General features: G+C 40.6%; 2 protein-coding genes across 6 annotated transcripts in view; one reads left to right on the top strand and one right to left on the bottom strand.

Moving 5' to 3' along the window:
* Window positions 1-385: 385 nt before the first annotated feature.
* BLZF1 (basic leucine zipper nuclear factor 1) lies at window positions 386-9,183 on the bottom strand. Of its 4 annotated transcripts, none has more exons than XM_064466927.1 (7): window positions 9,056-9,183; window positions 7,429-7,485; window positions 5,851-6,290; window positions 4,973-5,172; window positions 3,212-3,340; window positions 2,419-2,638; window positions 386-1,519 (listed from the first exon to the last, which is right to left on the bottom strand). In XM_064466927.1, the coding sequence occupies exons 2-7, from the start codon at window positions 7,445-7,447 to the stop codon at window positions 1,337-1,339; spliced, it is 1,191 nt and encodes a 396-aa protein (XP_064322997.1). In that variant the 5' UTR covers window positions 7,448-7,485; window positions 9,056-9,183; the 3' UTR covers window positions 386-1,336. The 4 variants fall into 4 exon arrangements, with proteins under 4 accessions (XP_064322997.1, XP_064323007.1, XP_064323017.1 ...); XM_064466937.1 differs by having other exon boundaries at window positions 9,094-9,181; XM_064466947.1 differs by having other exon boundaries at window positions 9,125-9,180.
* Window positions 9,184-9,238: 55 nt separating this feature from the next.
* Window positions 9,239-23,859, top strand: part of NME7 (NME/NM23 family member 7) — a 93,712-nt gene continuing 79,091 nt past the window's right edge. Inside the window, exon 1 of one of the 2 annotated variants that reach the window (XM_064466963.1) lies at window positions 9,239-9,324. In XM_064466963.1, coding sequence (XP_064323033.1) covers window positions 9,322-9,324 — 3 coding nt within the window. In that variant the 5' untranslated portion in view covers window positions 9,239-9,321. Of the gene's footprint in view, window positions 9,325-9,495; window positions 9,694-23,859 lie in introns of those variants that run through there. The other variant, XM_064466955.1, reaches the window with a different exon arrangement.

Genomic DNA, 23,859 nt, shown 5'->3' on the forward strand with positions numbered 1-23,859 from the left:
AAAAAAGTCAGATATACAGCTATATTAAATCCAAAACTGCAACTTGAAAGCAAGTGAAGAAAGTTTATTGTAGCTCTCTTCATGCAAACCAAAGCATGGCCAGCAACAGCAAGAACTTATAACTTATGTATTCTGACTGTGGTATGAGATTCAAAGGAAAACAGGGTAAAAGCAACCATTTCAGAAACCCTTTCCCCAAACTAGACTGTTACATATGATAACTTTAGGAGTGAAACTAAGAAATTAAGTTGCATATTTGCATCCTCCTACCCTTCCTCTTTACCTTTGCAACTTAAATAGGCTTCTTGGATTTAGCAGATTACCTGCTATACATTCTCTTTGAACCTACATCAAGATTATAAAACCATACAAGTAAAAAAATATATGTATTTTTTTTACCAGTACCTGTGCAAACTTAGTGCTTATCTTCAGCTTCCCATAACACCCAGGAAGACCTTGGGCAAGGGCTGAGTTCTAATGCTGGGTCAGGTTGCACGACTACGTACTAAAGGAGGTATATCAGTCTATCTTTGCTGACAATCACCTATGCAACAACAGCTTCATTCTAGAAGCCAAAATAGGTGGAGAAGCCATTATTTTAGTTTTCAGAAAACATAAGAATAATCTCACCCTGCACAGTTTTCCAGAATCCATGTAAAACCACTGTTTATATATTATAGCTAGAGTTCATTCAAGGTCTTTCCCCTCTTCCCAGGAGAGCTGCCAACACTGCATATGCTCTTACTTTCAGAGCTTAGAGTTATGAAGAATCATTGCACATATTCCTTTTTTAATAACTAAATTTAAAAGGCTGAACATAGACATGGGGACAGTTCATCACCTTGGCTAAGACAAAACCAAAACCAACCAAACCAAAAAACCACAACCTAATATGGAGCTGACCATTTTCCATTGCTTTTTTTGTTGTTTTGTTTTTTTTAAACATAACCTATCAGCACTTCATTTACTTTGGTCTAGTTACACTTTTGTCTCCCTCTAAAGAGAAATTCATTTAGATTTGCTAAGATGACTGCAAACCTTAAATAGTCAAGGGCATCTCTATGCTCTAGAAATTGGACCAGCATAACATTTTAGGTCTTGCCTTTGTAGAAGAAAATAAAGTAACTTTCCAGACTTAAAAGTAGTAGAAATATCCCAGAGGCTAAGGAAATCCTGTCAGTCCCTAACTTCAAGAGGTAAAGAAGCAGAAACTGCATAATTTCCAATGTTAAACCCACCCATTATGGAAAGAAATAGGAAAAAAGGGAAGCCTACTGAACATTAACTAGTGTCATTCTTCAGAAAGAGTGCATGTGCAGTTGTGTTGGCTGTGTTTTTAAAGGGCTATCAGCTCTCCTTGACAGTGATTGCAACAATTGAAAGTTACATCTTCATATCTTGTATATGGATGAAACCTTCCAATATTATTCTTTGTGGAAAGGAAGGAGGATGGAGAAGTCTCAGAAAAAGAAACTTCTGTTGTTTCTGTACGTGCAGCTGGATCCAGTACACGTAGCACCTGAGGATAGAAAAATTGAGACTGAAGATATATCTATTAAGTTAAGTTTAATGGGTTATATCTTCCCTAGCAGCTAGGAAGGATTTCTTCTTAAAAGCAATTTTTCAGTTTTTTCTGCAAGTTGAAAAGTAAATATCCATCCACCCAGACCCTCAATATAAAGACACTAAGTACTGTTTGTAAATTAGTAATGTCCATCAGAAATCCAAGGTATGATTTTCTTGAGAATAAAAAAAATTCTGAACTTTTTAGCAGAGTTGAGCAAAACCAGGCAAGAACACCACAGATCACTAGACACTGTGTGCCTCCTACTGCTCAACTATTACTCTCCATTGCTTCCAGACTAAACTGTTAGTCTAGTTGGCTATTTAAACATCAAGCTTCCTGCAGTGGAACCTTGTCTTGAAAGATAATCATATAGCTTCTCTGTGTTTCCACCCACGTTCAACAGAACTGATTTTTAGGGCAACAGAAACTACTGCTGAAGTGTTATGACTTATTCCTACCTGAACTAGGTTTTGTCTCCCACTCAGTTTTTAAACTAGGTTAAGTATTTTTGGTTGGCTTCCTCCTGACACACTAACTCTAAACAAATTTTGACCCAGTTATTTGTGGTGCTAAGGACAGAAGAGGAAACCTTATGTCTCAGTATGTGCCATCATATTATTTACACGTTGCTCTGCTTATTCTCCTAGTTTTGTTTCTTGGGTTTTTTTCTTTGTTGTTTTGCATGGGTTTCTTTCATCTTTTTTTTTAATGAGACAGCTCTATTAAACATGTTTCCCCTGCATGCAATTTTTAGAAAAGGCACAATATTAAGTACTTAACACAAAGCAAGGCATTTCTTTCTGGAAAGAGGATTCTGTGCTGATGGATTGAGATGTATGAAGAGTTCTTACCATTTCAGCCATTTTCTCAGCGGGGGTATTGCAAAACTCCACAACCGTTGAAGATTTTTTTGGACTGCTAGTGCCAACATTTCCAAGAAGATGTGAGCTAACAGCTTTGGCTAGCTTACAATTCACAGCTGCTAGCTCTGTTGTAGTGTAAGGTTGGGCACTAGGATAGTATGTCTGTTGTCTCCCCCACTGAAGAGAAACCATCAGCTCCTCCAGCAGCCTGTGCAGAAAAGAAAAGCACTAACAGTTGGTTTTGTACTCTATCAGCATGCAGCATACTTCAGAGGAATCCTCTCTTCCAAAGACTTATTGCACAAGCCAAATGTTAACAAAAAAAGGAATTTTATGTGTTTAAAAGCAAGGAGGCAAATAGGCTGTTCTCCAAGGCAAGGCCTCACCAACAGATTTTAATACTGGCAAAGCATATTTTACATCTGGCAGGGTAAGCATTAAAAAGCCAGTGTGGGTAGAAGAAACTATGTTTCAGAAGGAAACAGGAGACTTGACTTCAAGACAGTGAGTGATTAAACAGAGGGAGTCTGAGGATATGAGTGATGTCAGTTCCACAGTATATGACCCCTAACACCTCCAGGGAATGATGAAGAAAGAATTAATGCTACTTTGGCTTTTTCAGCTTTGAGACTGAAAAGTGTCCATAGTACCCATCAGCAAAATTGATTTTTGTTGAGTATCACTGGAATAGGGGAAAGTTATTTGACTCTTCTGTGGCCTAGAATAAACTGACAGAAATCAAGAGTTTGCACAGAGGTGGTCTGGATTAGAAAAATCATACTTCTGTGTATCAATCATCTCTTGACGGAACTGATCACGTTCATTCAGCAAGTCCTGGATTGCGCTTTGTGCATCCCTGGTTTGACGCTGAAGAATTGCTCTGGTATTGGTTAGCTCATCAGCCATAACCCTGCAAAAGAAATCTCCAATCAGTCCTGCAAGTGAGCAGTTTGAAAGTTACCTTTATTCTGCTACAGGCCGTATTTTGTCTGCTCAAACTAAGTATTAAGCTCATCCCCCTCCCCCATGCAGGGCCTATATCAACCTTATTAAGATCATGTATTAAGAGCAATTTCTGTTCAACTACAGTCAACGCAAGTGCAAGATTATGTTTTACCTTGCTGAGTGTAAACAATCTTATGTCACTTAATACAAATCTAGTAACAGGCATTTTAAAACACTGAGTATGTGAACATTGTGGACAAGCATCCTGACAGATAAAGCTAAATACATTTAGGTTTAGTAACACAGTTCTGACAAGTATGCCATAATCATGGCTTTTCACACTCCTCTCTGAAGATGACAGCTATGGCTACAGACTGCATTCATTCACTTCTCTGCCTTTCTCAGGGGCAATAACTAGATGCTATATGTGCCAGATATGAGCATTTATGAGCTACAAATGAAACAACTGTGGTCATATTTTGCTATGGCACAAGACTTCGAACAGACCCCTCAAGCAGGTATTTCAAATGTCTGTAATACTGCAATTGCAAAAGCCAGAATGACATTTAAACGACCAGTTAGAAATTTGAGATCTCAGTGAACCAGAACATTACAGTATTGAATGGTGTGACTCTAAGCCCATCACCACACTGTCATTCCTAGAAGGGACTTGAATCCCTCACCTCAGAACTCCTGTTAATGCTGAAGAAACCAGTTAAATTAGGATAGCAAGACTTGCCTAGCTAGGACTATTACAAGTATTTACATTCACTCAATATGCCAAAACTTAAGACCAGCAAATTAGAGGGAGGACATTGTATTCTATTTCCATTTCCTTCAAGCATTAAGGCCTTTTTGTAACATGCATTAAGCATCATAATTAAAATTTAGTTAGTTATATCCAAGTACAATACAATATTAAAAATCCTAGAACACTACATATCTGGTAAAACAACTACACTTAGAAAGTTAAGTCTAATCCATTGTCAAATGAGATCCTGACATTCAGACCAGCATAAGATTTGCTCCTGACCTCTGTTACCCAGTATTTTGTGGTTATAAAGTAACAATAGGATTCTGAGCAGTAACACAATCAGTGTTTAATGAAAACGTATCCCTACTCTTTCTTCCATACTGAGCTGCCCTTCACGGTAGATCTCTGAATCACTGTCAGCAGACTTCTCAACCAAATCATCTTCACACATTGATGACTGTATCCTTCTTGGGGGCTGATGGTGAAAAATCAAGCTAATTACCTTTAAGATGAGTCAAGACAGCTGTCCCAAAAGACATTTTTAAACTATAAACTGCACACAGTTTATCAAAAATAAGAACTTCTCTTGCTATGTTGACAAAAACTGTAGTTAGGATGTTGAGAGGTTTAGGTTCCACTGTATTACCTTTGAAAAGCAGAACTGTTCAAATTACAAGGAGCTTACTTTGTACCTTTTCTGTATACTCAGACCTCAGTAGGCATTAGTGTAGCTGTTGTGGCACTCCTCAGCATATTAAGGCACATTCCCAGATGTTGCAATGGGCATATGTAATACAAAACTGGAGGAGAATGCTCTTACAACAGTTCTGTAAGATGGAATACCTGCTTGCTAGGAATTTGCTTCGCCACACGTCGCATTGTATAGACATGCGCTCTAATTGTTCAGACAACTGAGACATATTCCGGCCCAGGACTTCATTTTCTAGGATTAGCTGATTTTTCTCACGAGCCATCCGTTCAAAGTGATACTCCAGATCATCCCCAACAGAAGCAACAAGTAATTTCTTCAGCTCCCGATTCACCTAGAATTAGACCAGACTGTCTTTAATTACCAATGTAGAGTGAAACACCTCCTACTTCCAGAATGCAGTGTATAATTATTGTGAATACCTAACAGTAAATTGCCTTTCTCTTTCCAGAATGGGATAAATCCAACGCAGAGTATATTAAGCCTCACAATCCGCTCCAGTGAGCGTAAACATCTGAGGCTAATGCACATTTAACACACTCTTGTTTAAATTCTAACAGAGGCCCAAGAGGAAGAATGAAACCTTGCTACAAGAAACAAAGTTTCAGTAGTATTCAAGTCCTGAATCAGTAAGATAACAAAGGATTAGGCAAGACATCCACAAATTATATTATGTAGAAAATTATAGTTACTCCTTCTACGGCATAACATTTTTCACTTAGCAGTTGAGTTGAGGAGTAAAATCTTTCCTCATGAAAGATCCATTTCCCTGCAGCCCTCTAATGTGTTTCTCCCAGCTTCAAGCCTTTGATCCTTTCATCTGTTGTCATGGAAGCAGCACTGGATTACTTAGATGTACTTCTACTCTGTATCATAGCTGATAAGTTCAAAAGGGAAACTATCTGTTTCAAGGCTAGAGTGTCACAGCAGTTCTCTTTGGTCACATTCACAAACTGCTTATATAAACCAAAGCAGCTCAGCTATGTGAGAGAAAGTAACTTTCATTTCTTACCTCTGTCTGTATACGCAGCTGATTAGAGAGACCTTCTTTATCCTGTAACAAGCGCTTCTCTGAATTCTTTAGCTTTTCGACTGCATTTTTTAGCTCTACCTGTTCTTTCTTGGGATCTGCAGCTCCATCTGACTGATGGAATGTGTCTCCTTTATGTCCCACTGACTTAGCTACCCTAGCATTTTTAGTAGGAACAACGTGGGTGATAGCTGCTTTGGGGACTAATATACGAATAGCTTCAATCTCCACTGATTTATCAGTGTGTACTTTCCCTAGCTGCAGAACTCCAGGACTCAGGGAAGAGACTGCCTTTTTATGTGGGCTCTGGTGAATGGGATGGTTCGTAGCATTGGCTCCAGTGATTGCTTCCACCAATTCAGCTGTCTGCTCTGTTTCCATGCCATCTCCAGGTCCTCTGATGGGTGATGAGGCATCATCAGCTAAAATTCAGAAATAGCAGAGGGAAAGTTTCACTTTGTTATAGTCTCATTGTAACTCTTCACTTAATTTCTCTACTTCAAAGTTACAAAGATTTTAATTCCACACTGCATGTATAAAATAGTCCTTTGCAGCAGCAATTATAAAGCAAAAGTTAGAGAAGTCCTTAGTCAAGTGTAGGTTGCTCATTAATACTAATAGTAGAAGACACAGACATAGGTTTGAATTGTATAATTTCTTAACTACCTGCTGCCGTACAAGATTAGATGCAGACATAAAAAAGAGCTAGTAAGGAGAAAATTCTTGACATTATTACTCACAGGTTGAAAGCAAAATCAGGTTTTCAGAGCTGAACAGAATCAGAGCAGTCTCATTTTAAAAGCAAGAATTAAATGAAAAGCAACTATTTGCTACATAGCTACTAACACCTCAAGCAGTTCAGCAAACTTTTAAGTACTATCTACCATGTGTTTAAATTGTCCAAGTGAAAGTTTAAGAAAAGCCAACAAGCCAGTTCTCCTTCATTTCTAATCAACAGACTCCAATATTCCCATCAATGCTCCATTCTACTCTGAATTCCCCAGTATGCATGATAATGTTTACTGAAGTTCATTTTAAGTTCACTAAATTTTCAGCTGAATGAAATATTATTGTAGTAGTTTTCTCACAATCAATGGGCGAAGGCAAGAAAGCTTCTTCACACACAGCTACAAATACTGCTTCTTTTCCTCATACTGTGAGCAGTTAATATGAGCCCGCTGTACTCTATCCAAATAATGAATTTCAAAAATGCTGTAGTAGCACCATTATATTGCCCTGCTTTCAAGTTGGCTGAATCAGTGCCAACAGGTTCTAAATGCTAGAGAAGGACTAACAAGCGTACAGACAGATGACAGTACCAGTGACAAACTGATTTTTCAATACAAAGCTGGAATAGAAAACAACATTCAATTAACTGTTCTATCCAGGCAGCTCTGGTTTTCATTGCAGTAATGAAGTCACATAACTACTTCCTAATAGCTACACAAAAGGAATAAATTTAAATGAATGGAGCCTGGCATACAGTGTAACTCCGGTCTGTAGAATTCAAGTTAAACTACTTTTAATCCAGTCTGCTTAGATATCATGTGAACCACCTACCTTTTTCTAGAGATGTCATTTTCTCTTTAGCAGTCAGCTCTTCCTAACTACTTAAGTCTGAGGAGGGGGGAAAAAAAAATCTTTAGCAACGTAACACTGACAGTTAATCTTGCATTACCCTATTTTCTAATACAGCCTCTAAACTCCAGTTCAGTAGCATAGTGGAAAAAAAAAAACCACCAAAACAAAGAAAAAATCCAAAATGCTAAAAACCACACCAGGACCCAAAGAATTAAAAGGAGAAAGCCTATGAGACTTCTGGCACTTCCTTCTTTTTTCACCAAGAGCTGGACTTCAACTCCCATCTCTTGCTCCTCCTCCAGTTCCAGTTTCCATTCCTCAAATTTCTGCCTTCTGTTTTCAGTGAGCCTTCATCTTACCCTTTAAAACTCTGTAATGTTCCCAGAGTACAACTGCACAACCATGCACACAGACCCTAAGATCATCACAGAACCACAACAAAGGGAAATCCCACTCTGTACTTAAAGCAGACCAAGAAGTGAGGAAGAAACAATGGCAATTTTTCACAGCTGTTTTTAACAGAGCCAATTCCCAGCCAAAGCAAGAGTCAGTGCCCTGAGTGGCTGCATGTGCTTAGTTTAAGCCAACAGTAAAACTTTTCCCCCATTTTGGCCCAAACTGCCACCCTGGCCATTTTCTCTCTTATCCACACGTTCTGTCAACCATTGCCTCCTTTATCCACAGGCCCATCCACTCCCATCTCTCAAGGCCACTTGCCTCCCTTTCCTAGGGTGTGCCACTAACTACATTAGTTTGAGATTGCTGTATCGTGTTGTTTGGGGTTTTTTTTTTTGCTTTATTTCTCCCTGTTATTCAAGGGAGATCTCCCAACGGCCTTGCTTCCTTTCATTGCACCACTAACTCAATGGGCTTAACTAAAACTTTTTTTGACTTCCACTGCTACCGCTCTCACCCTGAAAAGAACATGGTAGCAGTGAACACATGGCTGCCAGCTTTCTAGATTCATGATTTGTTATGCGAGAGGTCAGTTTAATTTTTGTGATGACTAGAAGACAAAATAAATTACTTTCCCTCCTTGACTTTTCTCAAACTACAGATGCAGGAACACCTTGTTACCTGTTGCTTCTACAGCTAGAGTCACATTTTTGCTTATTTGTGACCACAATGTGCTAATCGCCACTACTGTTCATGCATTTTTGATTGAGGATCTTTACTCATTTGAGGAGAACAAGGAGAATGAAAATGCAGCTGCTCAGACAGAGGCAAGAATACTCAATTAAAAACTGATGATGAGCCTTTGATTTCATATGCTTCATCTGCGACCACCTGCTGATGATCCTGCTCCTTTGCTGTTCATCTTATAACACTATTCTTATCTGTCCTCTTACTTTCAAAGTCTCAGCGTAAGCCTCTGCACTCACACCCCCTTTTATTACACCCCTATAGGAGAAACTCCCTCGCTGGTTGAATCGTCAACCACTGCACCCCTCAGCTAACACCGTGCACCACAGAACCCCACACGAACAACACAAGGAAATCCTGGATTAACAGGGCTGAGTCACGACCCACGAGCACCTGGGAAAGCCGCCAACCCCCCACCGAGCCCCGGCTGATAGGAGGTACCCCCCCCCTCACCTCACCTCACCTCAGCCCCCGGGCTCACGCCCCCACCGAGGACGTTACCGGAGCGCACAGCAACTCCCTCACGACAAACCCCGCAACTGCCACAACCGCCACCTCTCCCAACTTCCGCTTCCTGCGACGGGCGGAGCGCTCCCGGGTGACGTCTCTCCTCTCACCCAATCACGGGGCTGCCCCGGGGGCGGGGCTTCGGTTGCCAGGGCGCGGTTTGCGCGCTGGCGGCAGCGGAACGTAGGCGGGCTGTTTGCTGCCGTTACCGCTGCCATCGCCATGGTGAGTGCTGCCGGGCCGGGGGGACGGGACGTGCGGGGGAACTCCGCGCCGTCACACCAGCCCCTTCCCCTCAGGGGCTGCGCTCCCCGGTGTGCGGGCGGCCTGAGCCGGGCCGGGCCGGGCCGGGCGGGGCGGGGCGGGGCGGGAGGTCAGCTTTGTCCTGGCTCTTCCTCTCGTTCTTTTTCTGAGGGATCTTGTGAGGTGCGGTACGCGGGTGGTTTTAAACTGCCGTTAGTTCTCGTTGGTACCCAGCTGGGAAGCTGTTCGCGCGTCTGAGCCACTCTGAATTAGGAACGGGCTAGTTCGGAAACTCAGGAGGGACCCAGCGGGAAGGCAGCTGGTGAATTTTAAGAAGAAAATCCGTTTCAGGTGCGACAGTCTTTATTCTTGCCTGGATCTTCTGTTTAGTAACGCCAGGAGGATGACAGGATGACGTTGCAGGGGCACTAATGACAAAACCCTTCGCATGGTAAAGCAACGGCCTGAGTCCCTTTGCTGAAGATGGTATGGAAAGATCAGTGTTGCACAGCTGATTAAAACCCAACAACTTTGGTTGGAATTTCGTGCTCCAATACATACGCAAGATACATGTAAAAGCCTGGCCAATGCATCTGCCAGCGTGCTGAGCTTTAAATACCACCCTCAAGCGGCTCAGGTTTGCCCCAGCTTCTCCAGCCTGGGTATAGCTTTGTTGGCACCTTGCTTTCAGAACACCAACTCAAGATAAGCATTTGCCCCTTAAATACGAATGCCATGGTTCGTTTTCAAATACAGGGGTTATGGGTCTTTTGTTCAATCCGGGCAAAATTGTAATTTTCAGTTCCCGTGTTGAATTTATTTGTGTTGGCAGAAGTCCTGCTTTGTGAGTTCACGCAGATGTCGGGTAAAATGTTCGCTGTGTTGTAGTTGAGCGTCACTATGAGTGTGATGTGTGTCTAACCTCCCTTTGTTTCTGAGGTGATGACAAATTAATTGATTCATTAAAGCAGCGTTGAATCCTGCAGCAACCTCTAACAAAACATTTCACGGTGAACTTGTTTAATTTGTTTTCAAAAGACTTCAGTGACAGGAACTGCATGATTTATTGATGTAATTCCAGTACATAATGATTTTTATAGTTCACTGAGTTTTTTTTCTAATATATTCTGTGCTGCAAATGATGCCAGTGATTGCTTGTTCTATCCATGGTGGGTATAAACATACTCCATTTCTGTCTTTTACGTGCGGAAGAACTTGAAGATTATAACTTCACCCTTTCCTCTTTTCACATTGTTCTACACTAAATAGATTTTGTTCTCTTAGTATTTTCATACCAATCGTGTTCTTAAAGTTTAGATTTTTCCAGCCTGTCTGCAGTTTTCTCTAAATTTAGAGTTTAATCTGTACATTGTTTGCCAACTGCTGTGTGTTTCACTGCTGCTGAACAAAGCAAAATACTTGTTTCCTGAGTCTTAGAACTTTAGAGTGCCAAGTTTGCCATCCTTTTTTTTTTCCAACTGTACTTCATTACACTCGCTCTCTCTAACTGCAACCCACTGTAACTTTTAGATTTTTTTTTCCCCCTGTGTTTTTGCTGTCTGGCTAGTTTTTCCCCTTGTATTTTAATTTGTTCTTGATCATCATTGTAGTACTTTGCATCTGTCTCTATAGAATTTTCAGATCATCATTCTGAGTGCCACTTCTGTTCACTAAGCTGCTTGCAATCTTTCCTACCTTCGTTATCAGCCCAAATTCTGAAAGTGCGCTTTCTCAGTTTCATCGTCAGTGTAATAGGGAAGATGTGAAATAAAGCTAGGTGCATGGCAGATCATCATGGAACCCCATTTGACTCCTAGTTTGCAAGAGAAGTATTCCTAATTACTACTTCATATAGTAGCCATAACTGCTCTTCAGTTTAGGCCATAATTCCCTACTCAGCTTGTCAGACTCTCAGGTGACTTAGATTAAAAGCCCAGTCAAAGCCAAGTTTGTCACATCTGTGGCTTCTCCCTTGCTCGTGTCGGAAAAAGATTTGTTCCTGACAAATTCACATTATCTGATTTTTATTATCTGTGTTTGTCTTGGCCTTCCCCAGTGCCCTGGGACCTCCCTCTCTTTTGGTTTTCTCTGTCCTTTCAAGTGTTACAGAATCCTGCTTGTTTCTTTTATACTTGCAAAGCCACCAATGTTCCCACTCATGTACCCTTCCTCCTGCCAGTTGCCTAAAATACAGTGAGAATAATTTGGTAGCTGGAAGACGATGGGAAAATAGATGTTTTGGAATGTGTGCTGCCCTGTTAGGTGTGGACACAGCATCCTGGGATAAGGGATAAGTTATGTGAATGTTGGACACCACAACTTTACACACCTGATCCATCTCAAACATTTTCAAAACATCTTTTCTCAGGAGCATTGAATTAAAAAATAAGTCTCCTTCTGGTGGATTCAAGTATTGATTTACAAGCTGGATTTTAACCTCAGGAACTTAATTATATCCTGAAAGTAATGAATTTTCTGCTAGAAAGTTTGGCCAATCTTTTAGTACGGTGTTGCTTCCAGTCAGATTGCATTAGTTTTAACAGATATACCTACTCAGAAAAAACCTGTTAAAGGTCATATCATGGCCACAGAAAGAAAAATGTAATAACTTTTGGTAGAATCAGTTTGGAGTGTATCTGTGTTAGACCCTATACTTCAGCCACATGGAAGCAGCACACTGGAAGTAGTTGTGTGTATTGTAAAGTGGGTACATAGCTGTCATGGAACCTAAGGTAAGGGGAGAGATGTACTGAAATATCCTGCAGTTATTTGTCTTTCTATGAAAGCACTTTGGCTTAAAGGTCTGCTAATTGTTGGAAAACAGCTTTCATGTCATCAGATGACAGTATTTCAAATCAGCTCTAACACATTCTGGCATCTTGGTTGTACATGTGACACATGGCTGCTGTGGATGGTGAGCCAGAAATTCCCAAAGGGAAACTTGCTTATCTCCATCTGAGATGTTCTGTCTCACTTGGCTGCTGGAATGCTTTATTCTTTAATGGTGTCTTTCACGTAACCGCATGCAGACACACTGGACCATGGTTTTAACAATGTTAATTAATTTGGTTAATTAATTTGGTGTACTCTGACACTTGAAAGTGTCCCAGATCTAGAAATACAGCATTTTCCAGAGAACAATGGCCTCTCTTAGCAAGCGGTGTGACACACAGATACAGAACCTTATTGTACTTGGAGAGGCTGTACCTAGGTGCAGTCAGATGATTTACTTTCCCTCCACTCTTCAAAACAATTATTCTTACCCCTGCACATCTGAAAACTTCAGCCTACATGACAAAGACTCTTTGAACAGCAGGATAAACAAATATTATTTCCATCTTGCCCGTAAAGAGATTAAGGTGCATAGAAGCCAGGTGACTTGTCTAATATGATGGGCTTTGATTTTGTGGATGTAGCAGCACACGGTCAGTGGAATTTGAGTGTCCAGATATCTTAGTTCTTTTCACAAAGTTGGGGGAAAATATATATGAAGTAGACTCTCCTGGGGCATGTTGTCAGAGCTTGCAGTCTTGTAATTTTGACCAGTCTTCAATACATCTGGAGATGAGCAGTTCAGCTCACTTCAACAGAAATTTTTACAACTTGTATGTTATATTTTTATTGTTGTTGTTATCATATCAGTTCATTGGTAAAACCCCCAGCTTAGAGAATATCAACAGGGAAATCCTCAGTTTAGACAGGGAAGAAAAATGAGCAATTTTTAAAAATGCTTTGATTCATCAGTGGAAAAGATTTATTTCATGTTTTGGAAAATGGATCGTAGAAAATAGGAAGTGAATCAGCCATTTCTAGAACTTGGCAACAGTGAGTCGTGGGTTCCTCATGGTCCAGCATATGGTGTGATCAAATTTTCACCTGAAGACCTCATAAAGGCAATACAGCTCACGGGGCAGTTGTGAAATATGCTTTGGTTTGCGTAAATTTCGTTTGGGAACCAGTAATCTCAACCATACTGGATTAACTGGTAAAATGGGATAACTTTGGTGAAGAGCTGTCATTCAGAGCTGATCATATAAACAGACAAAACTCTTCCCTGCTAATTGACTATCCTGAACAAGTGTGCTTTTATAAAATAACTTTTCTTTTAATGGTTTTCAATTTATGTACTCTTTGTTGCAAAATAGTTGCCATTAAAAAAAAAAAAGTCATTCTTAAGTCTTCCAGGAAAAGATGCATAATTTCCCCAAAAGACACTTTACTAATGTTCAAGAAGATGATTTGCTTCTTTGGTCTTAAAACAAGACTCTGTTTCACTAGAGTGCCTGCTGGTGATTACACTGATTTTTTTTTTTTTTTTTTTTTAATATCCCCTGCCCCTCCACCCAGCTGCAAATCAGCCTGACCATTTCATTGTAAGCTTGCATGACAGAACCAACCACAAAGACAAGTTTCCTTACTTAATGGCTAACTGTGATTTTCAGTGTTGCATCACACTCTTCTAAGTGTATGAGAAAAAAAATAAGCAAAATGCTATCAGGTAGCCTTTAAGTGCTTGTTGCATGGTGAGTCTTTCTATGAGGATCAAAAAAATGACATGGTTTCTTCTTGACCTTGTGTTTCCAAATACTGCTAATTTACTTCCTGAGCAGGTAGATTATGTACATTGCAGATGATGTTGCTGCTAAAATAACAGAATCTTTGGCCCCCTGTTGGCCAAATGAAAGCTGTTTAAAAAAATATAGCTTTCTTCTGTTCCAGGAGCTCATTTTGGGTTTGATGCTGCCATCTTTATGACATTATGTGCTATATAAAATACCACCCTACAAATATAAAATTGACAGGTTCAGAATCCATGGAATAAATTACCTCCTACTCTAGCCAAGTCTTGCCTTTGACTTGCAGAAAATGCCATCTCTGTAAAAGTAATTTTAGATTAATTGATGGCTCTTCTGATGGAGTGGCTCAAATAATTGGCAGTATGATAGTCAAAGTTATCTAGCATTACCTAGTGATACATTTGATGCTTATCTTCCTTTATCACCCAGAGCTGTCTCTCCAGATCCTTTGGGTTGTAGGTGCAGTTCTTAATAACTTTGACGCATCTGTTCTAATTGTATGTTGGATTTTTTTTTTATTATATTGTCAGAAACTGAAGAAATTCAGGAATTACTCAGGGAACCATTGCCAGGAATAAAGAAAAGTTACAAATTTTCCTTTCAGTTGGCACTGTCATCAAATCTTATTATTTAGAGAATTGTTCCAGGCAGGTTTGATGTGGACAAAAATTATAGTTAAGAATGTTGTGTCAGAACTCTTAATTTTTTGAAAGCACAGCTAGACCATTGTTAATATATGAACCCAGCAGATCTCTGTAGGCTCTGGAGAAGCTTGGATGATATCTTTGGGCAAGGAGCCACCAAGCTATAATAAGAGTCATAAAATCATCATTTAGGTTGGAAGGAACCTCCAACCTGCTCAAAACAGGTCTAACCAGACCAGGCTGCTCCAGGCTGTGTCCCTGTGAGTCCTGAACATCTCCAAAGGTGGAGATTGCACACCTCCTCTGGGCAGCCTGTACCAGTGTTTGACCACCCGCTTGGTGATTTTTTTTTTTTCTTAATATGTAACTGGAAAGTCCCGTGTTTCAGCTTGCGTCCTTTCCATTTTTACCAATCACTGTGCACCTTCAAGAAGAGTCTAGCTCCATCTTTTTGGTGTCTTTCAGTTAGGTACTTATAGACAGCAGTGAGGTCACCCTCAGCCTTCTCCAAGCTGAGCAGGCTCGGTTCTCCCAGCCTCAGCTCGTGTGTCGTGTTCTCCAGCCCCGACTGTCTTGGTGGCCGGTTGCTAAACACTAAAAACTGAATCTTCTGTTAAATTGTGTCTGTTTCCTTTAAGCCAAAGGAATACTGTGCCTCTGAAAAGTGTTTTTTGCTGTTCAGTTGAGCATGTCCTGTCAGTTTCTAAATTACGGTGAACTAGTATATCCAGATGGGATACTCTGTTAATCATTAACTGTCTGGTGAGAAACAGTAGTAGTAGGGAACACTTATTGCTGTGGATCTGGAGAGGGCTTTTTCCATGAACGTTGGCCTTTACCTATAATTGTGGCTACCAGGATTAATCACCAAAAGTACTATTTCCTGGAAGTAAGCACTGTGCTTGGCCTAATCCTCCCAAACTATTTTGTGTTCACTTGTGTCCTTCTGCAGATGGAAACCAGAGGCACTGGTGCCGAAGCAGCATGCCAGGGTCACTCAGTAGTGTTTTGTGGGTGGAACCCTGCAGCTCTCTCCCAGCTAGCAAAATAGAAAGAAAAAACAGCGTAATGTTTGATAAAGGGAGTAAATTTTGTATAGCTGGGCTTTGGAACACAGTGCTACAGCTTAATGCTAAGACTGAGAACTTAGCAAGTATTTGAACGTATAATGAGACTATCCCCTGGTCAGATGAGCACATTCAAAAGGTGGAAATTATTTTTTTTATCTCACACTAATGCCTAAGAGAGAAGTATGTTCCCAGGATGAGGTAAACTCTGTGAGGTGGCCGTTGCATGTTGTCCTGGAGTGGACAGCTCTGATACTCATTTAAAACATGTGGCATTAGCCCTTTTGGAGGCTGGGTATTGAAGAAGGCCACATGCCTGTGTGTCAGCAGTTTTCCAATGTGAAAGGACTTTATCACCGAGGCTGTGGTGGTCTGTGCTTTATAATTTGGTCATTTTTACCTGCTCTTACAAGGTTACTAATTTTCAGGCATAGTGCACTGGGAAGAGATACCAAATGGAGACAGCTTCTTGCTGATCATTTCAGAAGTTAGTACTTGAGGTTTAAATAAGGTGCTCAACCTGTCTTTGAGCACCAGAGGGTGCTCCTGTACTTGTAGAGAAGTGGCTCCCTCCGAAGATGTGTTCCAGAGAGGCTGTTGCATGTTCTTTGTTTGCGTGGGATTCTTCAATAATTTTAACTAGCTTAATTATTTTTTAAAATCATACTTTTTTCTGCAGAATCATAGAATGCTTTGCGTTGGAAGGGACCTTTAGAGGTCACCTCTAGATCTTTAGAGGACATCTTCAGCTAGATCAGATTGCTCAGAGCCCTGTCCAGCATGACCTTGAATGTTTCTAGGGATGGGGCCTCCACACCTCTCTGGGCAACCCATTCCAGTGCTTCACCACCCTCATTGTAAAACATTTTTTCCTTATATCCAGTCTAAATCTACCCTCCTTCAGTTTAAAACCATTACCCCTTGCCCTGTCACAACAGGCCTTGCTAAAGAGATTGTCCCCATCTTTCCTATAGTCCCCCTTTAAGTACTGAAAGGCCGCAATAAGGTCTCTGCAGAGCCTTCTCCAGGCTGAACAACCCCGACTCTGCCTGTCCTCGTAGGAGAGTTGCTCCAGCCCTCGGATCATTTTTGTGGCCCTCCTCTGGACCTGCTCCAACAGGTCCATGTCCTTCTTGTGCAGAGGACCCCAGAGCTGGATGCAGTGCTCCAGGTGGGGTCTCACCAAAGCGGAGTAAAGAATATTCTAACACACTTGGAAAGAGAGCCACATATAAGAGAGGTCTACACATAGGAAGGGGGGAGATGTGGGCATGCATGCTTGAGGCTATGTACCTGTTCTTCCACATGAACACATGCACATTTAAGTCTGATCCTTCACTAAACTTTGTATCTCTCCTATTTTTATCCTTTCTACATATTCTTTCTCTTACTGTAGTATCTAGGTGCAAGACTGTATTATACCGTATGTTTTCTAGTTGCATAATGCAGTCCTCACCCCGTCTGATGTTCTCTGTTAAGGTACACTCTTTGATAACTGAACCATGGCCTCTGAGTCTGAACATCCCCAAATCACTGGGGAGGAGGAGGGGAACTGTGGTCTGGATCCAATCCCTGCAGCTACTGACGTTCTGGACTAGCTGTGGTTCCTGGTGACAACTGCAGAGGCAGCGGGCTGGGCAGCATTAGCAGCCCTTTCTAACTTCCTCCACAGGTGTCTGGTTCCTGTGCTGCTATGAAGGGCCTGCAGAAGCAGGAAATGAGGGTGAAGTAAGAGAGCTGCCTCTGCCATGCTTTCAGCAAGACTAAGGGGGATTTATGATGCCTAAACAGTATATATATTTTAGCTATTAAATCTTGCTGTCCTTCTGTGAAAGGAATAATGATGATTATTCCCATTTTACAAATGGATAAAGTGGGAAATATAGCCTCCTTTATTTAAAAGTGCTGAACGTCAAATATAGTGATGCAGGGGGCAGCCGTGAAGGTGGAACTAAGCAACTTGGCCAAAAGTGTGTATGGGATTGGAATCTCTTAGTCACCATCTGCCTCCAGCAGAGACCTTTGCATCTCTGGGGAATAACGTAGTCTGCTCAGAACTGTGATGACAAAAGTCCTATGCTCTATGGGAGAGAAATAAATCTTTGAATTGTAGAACAAATCTTCATAAGATGAACTTTTAAAAGCCTGTTAGGACTGGCAGAGTTTAAAAACATGATTGTACTTAGCCACTTTGCTTTCTCTACACCACGGAAGTTTTTAATTTTTGACAGCTTTACTAATGGGAAGTTGCTGAACAGCTTTTATCATGAGAACTTCTGTTCACATGTAACTTGTCATTAATCTGACTTCAGAATAAAGGATATATGACCATGACATCTGTACTAGCTGAAATCTGGATTTAGGCCAGCTACCTTAGAATTAATATTTGACACAATCTGAGGAAAAAAATAGCATTTTAATGTGAACATTTGGTTAAACAGTAGTGCAGATAAAATGCTTGCTTTAAGTACCCACAATAGTGAATAAGAAATGTGTCGGCAGAGTTGTTTGTCTGCTTCATAGGAATTGTTACTTGGCTGTTACAAGCTCTGACTGTTCAAGGTAAATGCAGCATGTGTGGCCTTTAGACCATTCACACACACTCTTGGGTGCTAATGCTCATGGTATTGGCTGGCTGAATGACCCTCTCTGCATTAGCTGTGATTCCAAGGCAATTAATTGGTTCTTGATAAAAATGCTTTTCAGAAGATTATTATGAGCTGAGATAATCTGAAGATAGTATAGGCATTATACAACTTTGAAGTGCTGTTGACAGCTTTGGTTCAGGACTTGTAGGTGTTTCCTTTCAAACCTCTACTTTCAGCTGCTCATAACTTTCTGAAGTTTTAACCATTGTGCTTAAAATTTTCCAGACAGATTCTACCAGAGGTCGAAAATTTAATGAAAGACTTGAATAAGAATGTGTGGGGAAAAATGGAAAACATTTCAGAATCCTAATTAAAAATAAATTCAGTATTTCTCTGAAGAGCTTTAGTTCCGAAAAGATTGGAAATTGAAAGCTGAAACTTTTCCAGAGGAATGGTCTCTATAAAAGAAGACTACCTTTGAGATTGCCATCAGCTTTAATGTTGAGCCAAGTTTTGAGCCATTCAAAAATGTTTTTCCTGTATATACAATGTCGCTTGGATCTTGTAACAGGATGTGCACAGGTGGTTTGATGTATGTGTAGCCCTGTTTCCTTTTCTGGGATTGCATGCAGACACTAACCTCACAGCTCAAAGTCGGAGACCCAGCATTCAGCAGCTGACCATGGCAGCGTTAGTTCTGCCACTACTGCCTGATTAGGTGCAAAGCACCTAAACTTCATGCTCAAATGTAATTATGTGAGATGACTTGTGTTACAAATACTGTTCTGAGTCAGGGAACAGCTCTGCTTTTGCTAAAATTGCTGTCAGACTCTTCTTGAGTTAGTGGAGGCAGATAGGCACATGCTGAGCACTGCTGACTACTCTTAGAGGAATTACCTGTGATCGTGTAATTAAGAGTACAATAATATAACTTATGATCTTCAGCTTTACAACTGTGCATTAAATGGGGACGTATTCCCCTAAAGACAAGGTTTAGCCGGTCTTCTAAAGCTAAACCTGTCGTCACAGAGCAGTGAACAGCTGTATGGTATCCTTCATGTGTTTTAGAGAAATTGTGCTCCATAATTAGAAAAATAACATGAAACATGTAACTAAGTACTTAACTGTAACATGTAATTGGAGGGGATTGGAGTTAATGGTTGAGGATTTGAATTCTTGATTCTCTTATATGAGAGACTGAGGGAAAAAAAAGAATAGATTACACTAATCATGCCTACACGCTTCATAGGAAGCTTACTGAATTTACATAATCTAGTAGTAAAAGAAGACTTCTTGCTCAGTAAATTGACAGAATAGCAAGATAATTTTGCTGATGTGAGGTGGGATTGCAGATTCCTAGATCTGAGAAGAAAATCTGGGGCCTTCAGCCTTGTAGAGCTGTGTTCATCACAACCCCTGAGCATATGGGGATGATACACTGAACTGAGATCCCAGTTGCAGAGGAAGATTCACTTGGTTAGTGCTACAGAGACAGAAGTATCCCCATGTTACTTGGCAACAGATGGTCCAGGCAGCAACAGCCATATGAACATATATAGTCCAAAAGACAGCTGAGAAGCCTAGGCACCAGTAATATTGGGAGTCAGATATCCATGGATCTAAAGGATATAGCACCCTTTTGCAGGAGGTAAATGTAAACGCGGTTGAGTGTTCGACTCACTTAATAGATTTCCAAAGATGGTTAAGAATTTTAATAATTTAACCAATACTTAATTAGCTTGAAATAGTTGTCTAGAATTTGTGTGAAATTTTCAATAGGCAAGATATGCTTTCTAAAAGGGGAGAATAAAAAGAAATATGCTTACAAAATTTACCAGTGAGCCTCCGAATATGATGTTTAGATTGAGAATTGTCTGTAGTCGAGACATTGTCATGGAAATTGCAGTTGTCAGATGTTTCTCCATTTGAAAAGCGATCTTTTTATTTTACTTTTTGACTAAAGAAGAGCCTGTTGAGGAAGTGGTGTGAGGTCCAACAGCAGCAAGGGGACTGCAAAATTGGAATTCTAAAAATTATACCAGCTTGTGTGTTAGAAACATGAATAGAAGAGGAGCAGGAGAAAAATGAGTTTTAAGAGACAGAGCTAATTGAGTGTGCGATCGACACAGTGTTGTGGATTTAAGTTTTGCCTGGAAAATATTCTGTATTACAGGAACTGTGAAGTTAGAAGATGGGTTGAATAACACAACTTAGTAAGTGTGCACTGCTGAGGATTCATTTAGTGAATTAAGGTGCGTTACAATGCTGAAAATGAGAGAATTTACTACCACTCAATGTTATTTGTTTAACACCACCAGTGTGTCTGAAGTCTCTTGTTTCTGTCTTACAAAATTGTTGATATCATTTAATGGTTTAGCTACTTCTGCCCTTTTTTTCCTTTCCCTTTTCTTTTGAAGAATTATTGATGATGGAAAATTACTTGTAGTGTACAAATAGAATTTTTCATATAGCTGCTTTCAGCTTGTTTGCCTCAGAAAACCAAAGTCTGTGTGATCACAGTCTGTTGGTGTGTATCTGACCACTAAGTCTTCCCCATGGGAAGTTTAAAATTTACTATCAGATTTCAGTCAGATTTGGCAGAAGGATAATGATGTCCCACCAGAATGGGGAGGGGGAAGAAACCCTCTAAGGCATCTTTAAAGAAAGACTTCAGTTTTGTGTGAACTTAAGCCTAGTTAGACATCAGAGAATCCAGGTGGGTGTGAGCCTTTATTAAATGCCTGAGCTGAAGAGAGGCTGTGGTCAAAACAGTCAGGGATGAGAACCATGAGTATAGAGAACCAGGCCTCATTACTGAATGACAAGTACTTCTGCAAGCATGAGAAATAATGACAAGTAGTCCTAAAGAAAGGCAGAGAGTAGTGGTTTGGAAGTTTATTTGCTTAAGATTGTTGCGTATTTTAGTTAAGCATACTGTCCTTCTTGTTCAGTCAGGCTGAAGGGCATACAGTGTCTGGAAACTACAAAGATAGACACAGTTGATGAAAAAACAAGTGCTTTGCACTGTGGTGAAGTGACACCATCCATTTTGCCAGTCATTCCTTTGCTCTCTGAGACACATCTCACTGTAGCAGTCAGGCATAGAATGTATAAGAGGAAGTTAGGCTGTCTGTTTTGTATAAGCTAGGGCTGCTTCACAGCTGTTATAATACAAGAATCACTTTTATTTACTAGTGCCCAGAGTGGCAAGCCCTCCAAGAATAAGGATTTTGTTACAGATGGAGAAAAGGATGCACAAAAGGTTGACTTGTCTGAGATCGCAGAGAAGTCCATGAAGAGCTTGACATGTCCCATTTGATGACTTGACTTTTCATCTAACATTTTTGTAGAGTTTCTAATTGTTTTAAATGTTTTTGATTTTCCTTTTTCAGCTTTATAGGTTTATCTGCAGGAGACTGTCACATTTAAGATGTCCTTCGTGAAAGAAAAGCACTCCTAAACCACTGCTTGAGACCATCTTTAAAGCTAACTTTTTGTCCGGTGTTCTGAATTCATGAGCGCACAGCGCTACTTGGAAGGCTGGGCATACTGCTGGGCCTGCAGTTCCCTAGAGGGATGCACCTAAAAGCATTCAGCTAAAAATAAAGCAAAGCTAAATGGATGTTAGAATGGGAGAATGGGAAAGCTGATAAGCAAACCATTTGAAGCAATCAAAGTATTTCTGGGGCTCTTAAGAAAGCAGGTGATACTGTGACAATGCTTATATCTGTGGCCTGCTGGGGGAGTATAAGACTGTGAGTAGCTGCCTTTGAGGGACGTGGAGATAGATCTGGTTGACATTTGTGACTCTTGCTTCTCAGACTAGGAGTTTATCAGTGACTTTCTTTTCATCTGTGCTGAAGTCCTGTTCAGGACTAGGAAGTAGAGTTAAATCTGAAGTGGTGATTGGTCTGGAAGATGAGTGATTGGTGATTTATGAGCTTTGAGGAACTGTTTCAAATCACAGAATGGTTTGGGTTGGAAGGGACCACTGGAGATCATCTTGTCCAATCCCCCTGCTTGAGCAGGAACACCCAGAGCAGGGGGCACAGGAACGTGTCCAGGCCAGTTTTGAATGTCTCCAGGGAAGGAGACTGCACAACCTCTCTGGGCAGCCTGTGCCACTGCTCTGTCACCCTCACAGGAAAGAAGTTTTTTCTCATATTGAGGTGGAACTTCCTGTGTTCCAACTTGTGCCCGTTGCCCCTTGTCCTGTCATTGGGCACTACCGAAAAGAGTCTGGTCCCATCCTAAAAATTCATAACATGACTTAGACACCTGCAGTTAGAGGTTGCTCATACATCTACAACAACAACTTCTGGACCCAAATCTGAGAATAATGTTCTTGATGAAGGTGGCTGGTCAGGTCTCCCATTTCAGCCTGCTGCCTAAAGAGCATGAGGCCAACGTCTGTCTAAGGAATGCACCAGCACATATAGCAATAGTTATTTTTTTGTAGAACCTACAAGGAGAAAGATACCTGTTGATTGGTCATTTCAACAAATTCTAATTTTGCTAAAGACAGTGGTCAGCAAACTCAAATACGTTTGTGATTTTTTTTTCTTTTTTTCTAAAAGTGTAAGGTAAGTACGTGTTAATGCATAAGCAGACTACCTGATGTTGGAGTCAGTCAGCCTCATGATATCTTCACCTGAGAAGTTTTAAAATAATTTGTATCCTTGTCCTTTTTCACCATCTCATTTTTTATAAAAATATTCTAGCTCTTCCAGAATACTTTTTCAGAGTGCCACCAGCCTGGTTTGGGGGGCCAGGTTGTGAAAGAAAAGTTTTTCTTAAAATTATTGCTGGAATTCTAGGAAGTTTCAGGGCAATATTTCAATAAATTTTTTTTTTTCTTATGCGTTAGGAGAAATACCAATTCAATGTGAGAATAGTTCCTGTCTGCTGGTCCATCCCAGTAATTTTCATAGAAATGGCTTGCTGCTTAAGATCAGTGCTTGATGGCAGGTTTTTCCTGTGACAGCACAAAGTTTTACAAAATATAGGATATAGATGTCAAGATGGATCCTTTTGGCTCTGATACAGCTTTTACTGAGGCTTGTGCCGTCTTTTTATTGCTTTGTTGGGAGCCAGTTCAGGTCCTTTGGTTCTTTTTCTCTCTGGTCTGATTTCAGAGTTACTGAGTCACTGAGAAAATCGAAGGAGCAGCAGACGCGAAGCTGCCCACTTAAAATGTAGCAATACTCTTCATGACTCCTAAACTTGGAAAAGTGTGGGCAACAGGCCATGAGCCTATGTCAAATATGTCATGCATTTTGAAGTTCCTGAGAGTGCGTGTAAGCCTCATAGAGATCAGATTACTAATAGTATGTAAAGATGCACTTTCTAGATACCTCAAGGCTTTTCTAATTTGGGGAGATATTTTTATACTGTTTCGTGTGAAGTTTTCTTGAGCAGTAAGCTAAAGGGGTTATGATACATTGCAGGCTGATAACTAGTTTAAGCACAGGTAGTTGTTTCCAGTCAAATACAGATCACAGAGATTACAGTTCAAAAGCATGAAGTAACAAACTGGTGGAAAAACACTAACTTCAAGCTTACAGATGTGACAGAATTATCTGCATAATGGAAAAAAAGAAATAATGCGAAAGGCAGGATCTTAGTAAAAATACGTTGCCCA

This window comes from Phalacrocorax carbo, chromosome 1, assembly GCF_963921805.1.
Source record: "Phalacrocorax carbo chromosome 1, bPhaCar2.1, whole genome shotgun sequence".
Taxonomy (NCBI): Eukaryota; Metazoa; Chordata; class Aves; order Suliformes; family Phalacrocoracidae; genus Phalacrocorax; species Phalacrocorax carbo.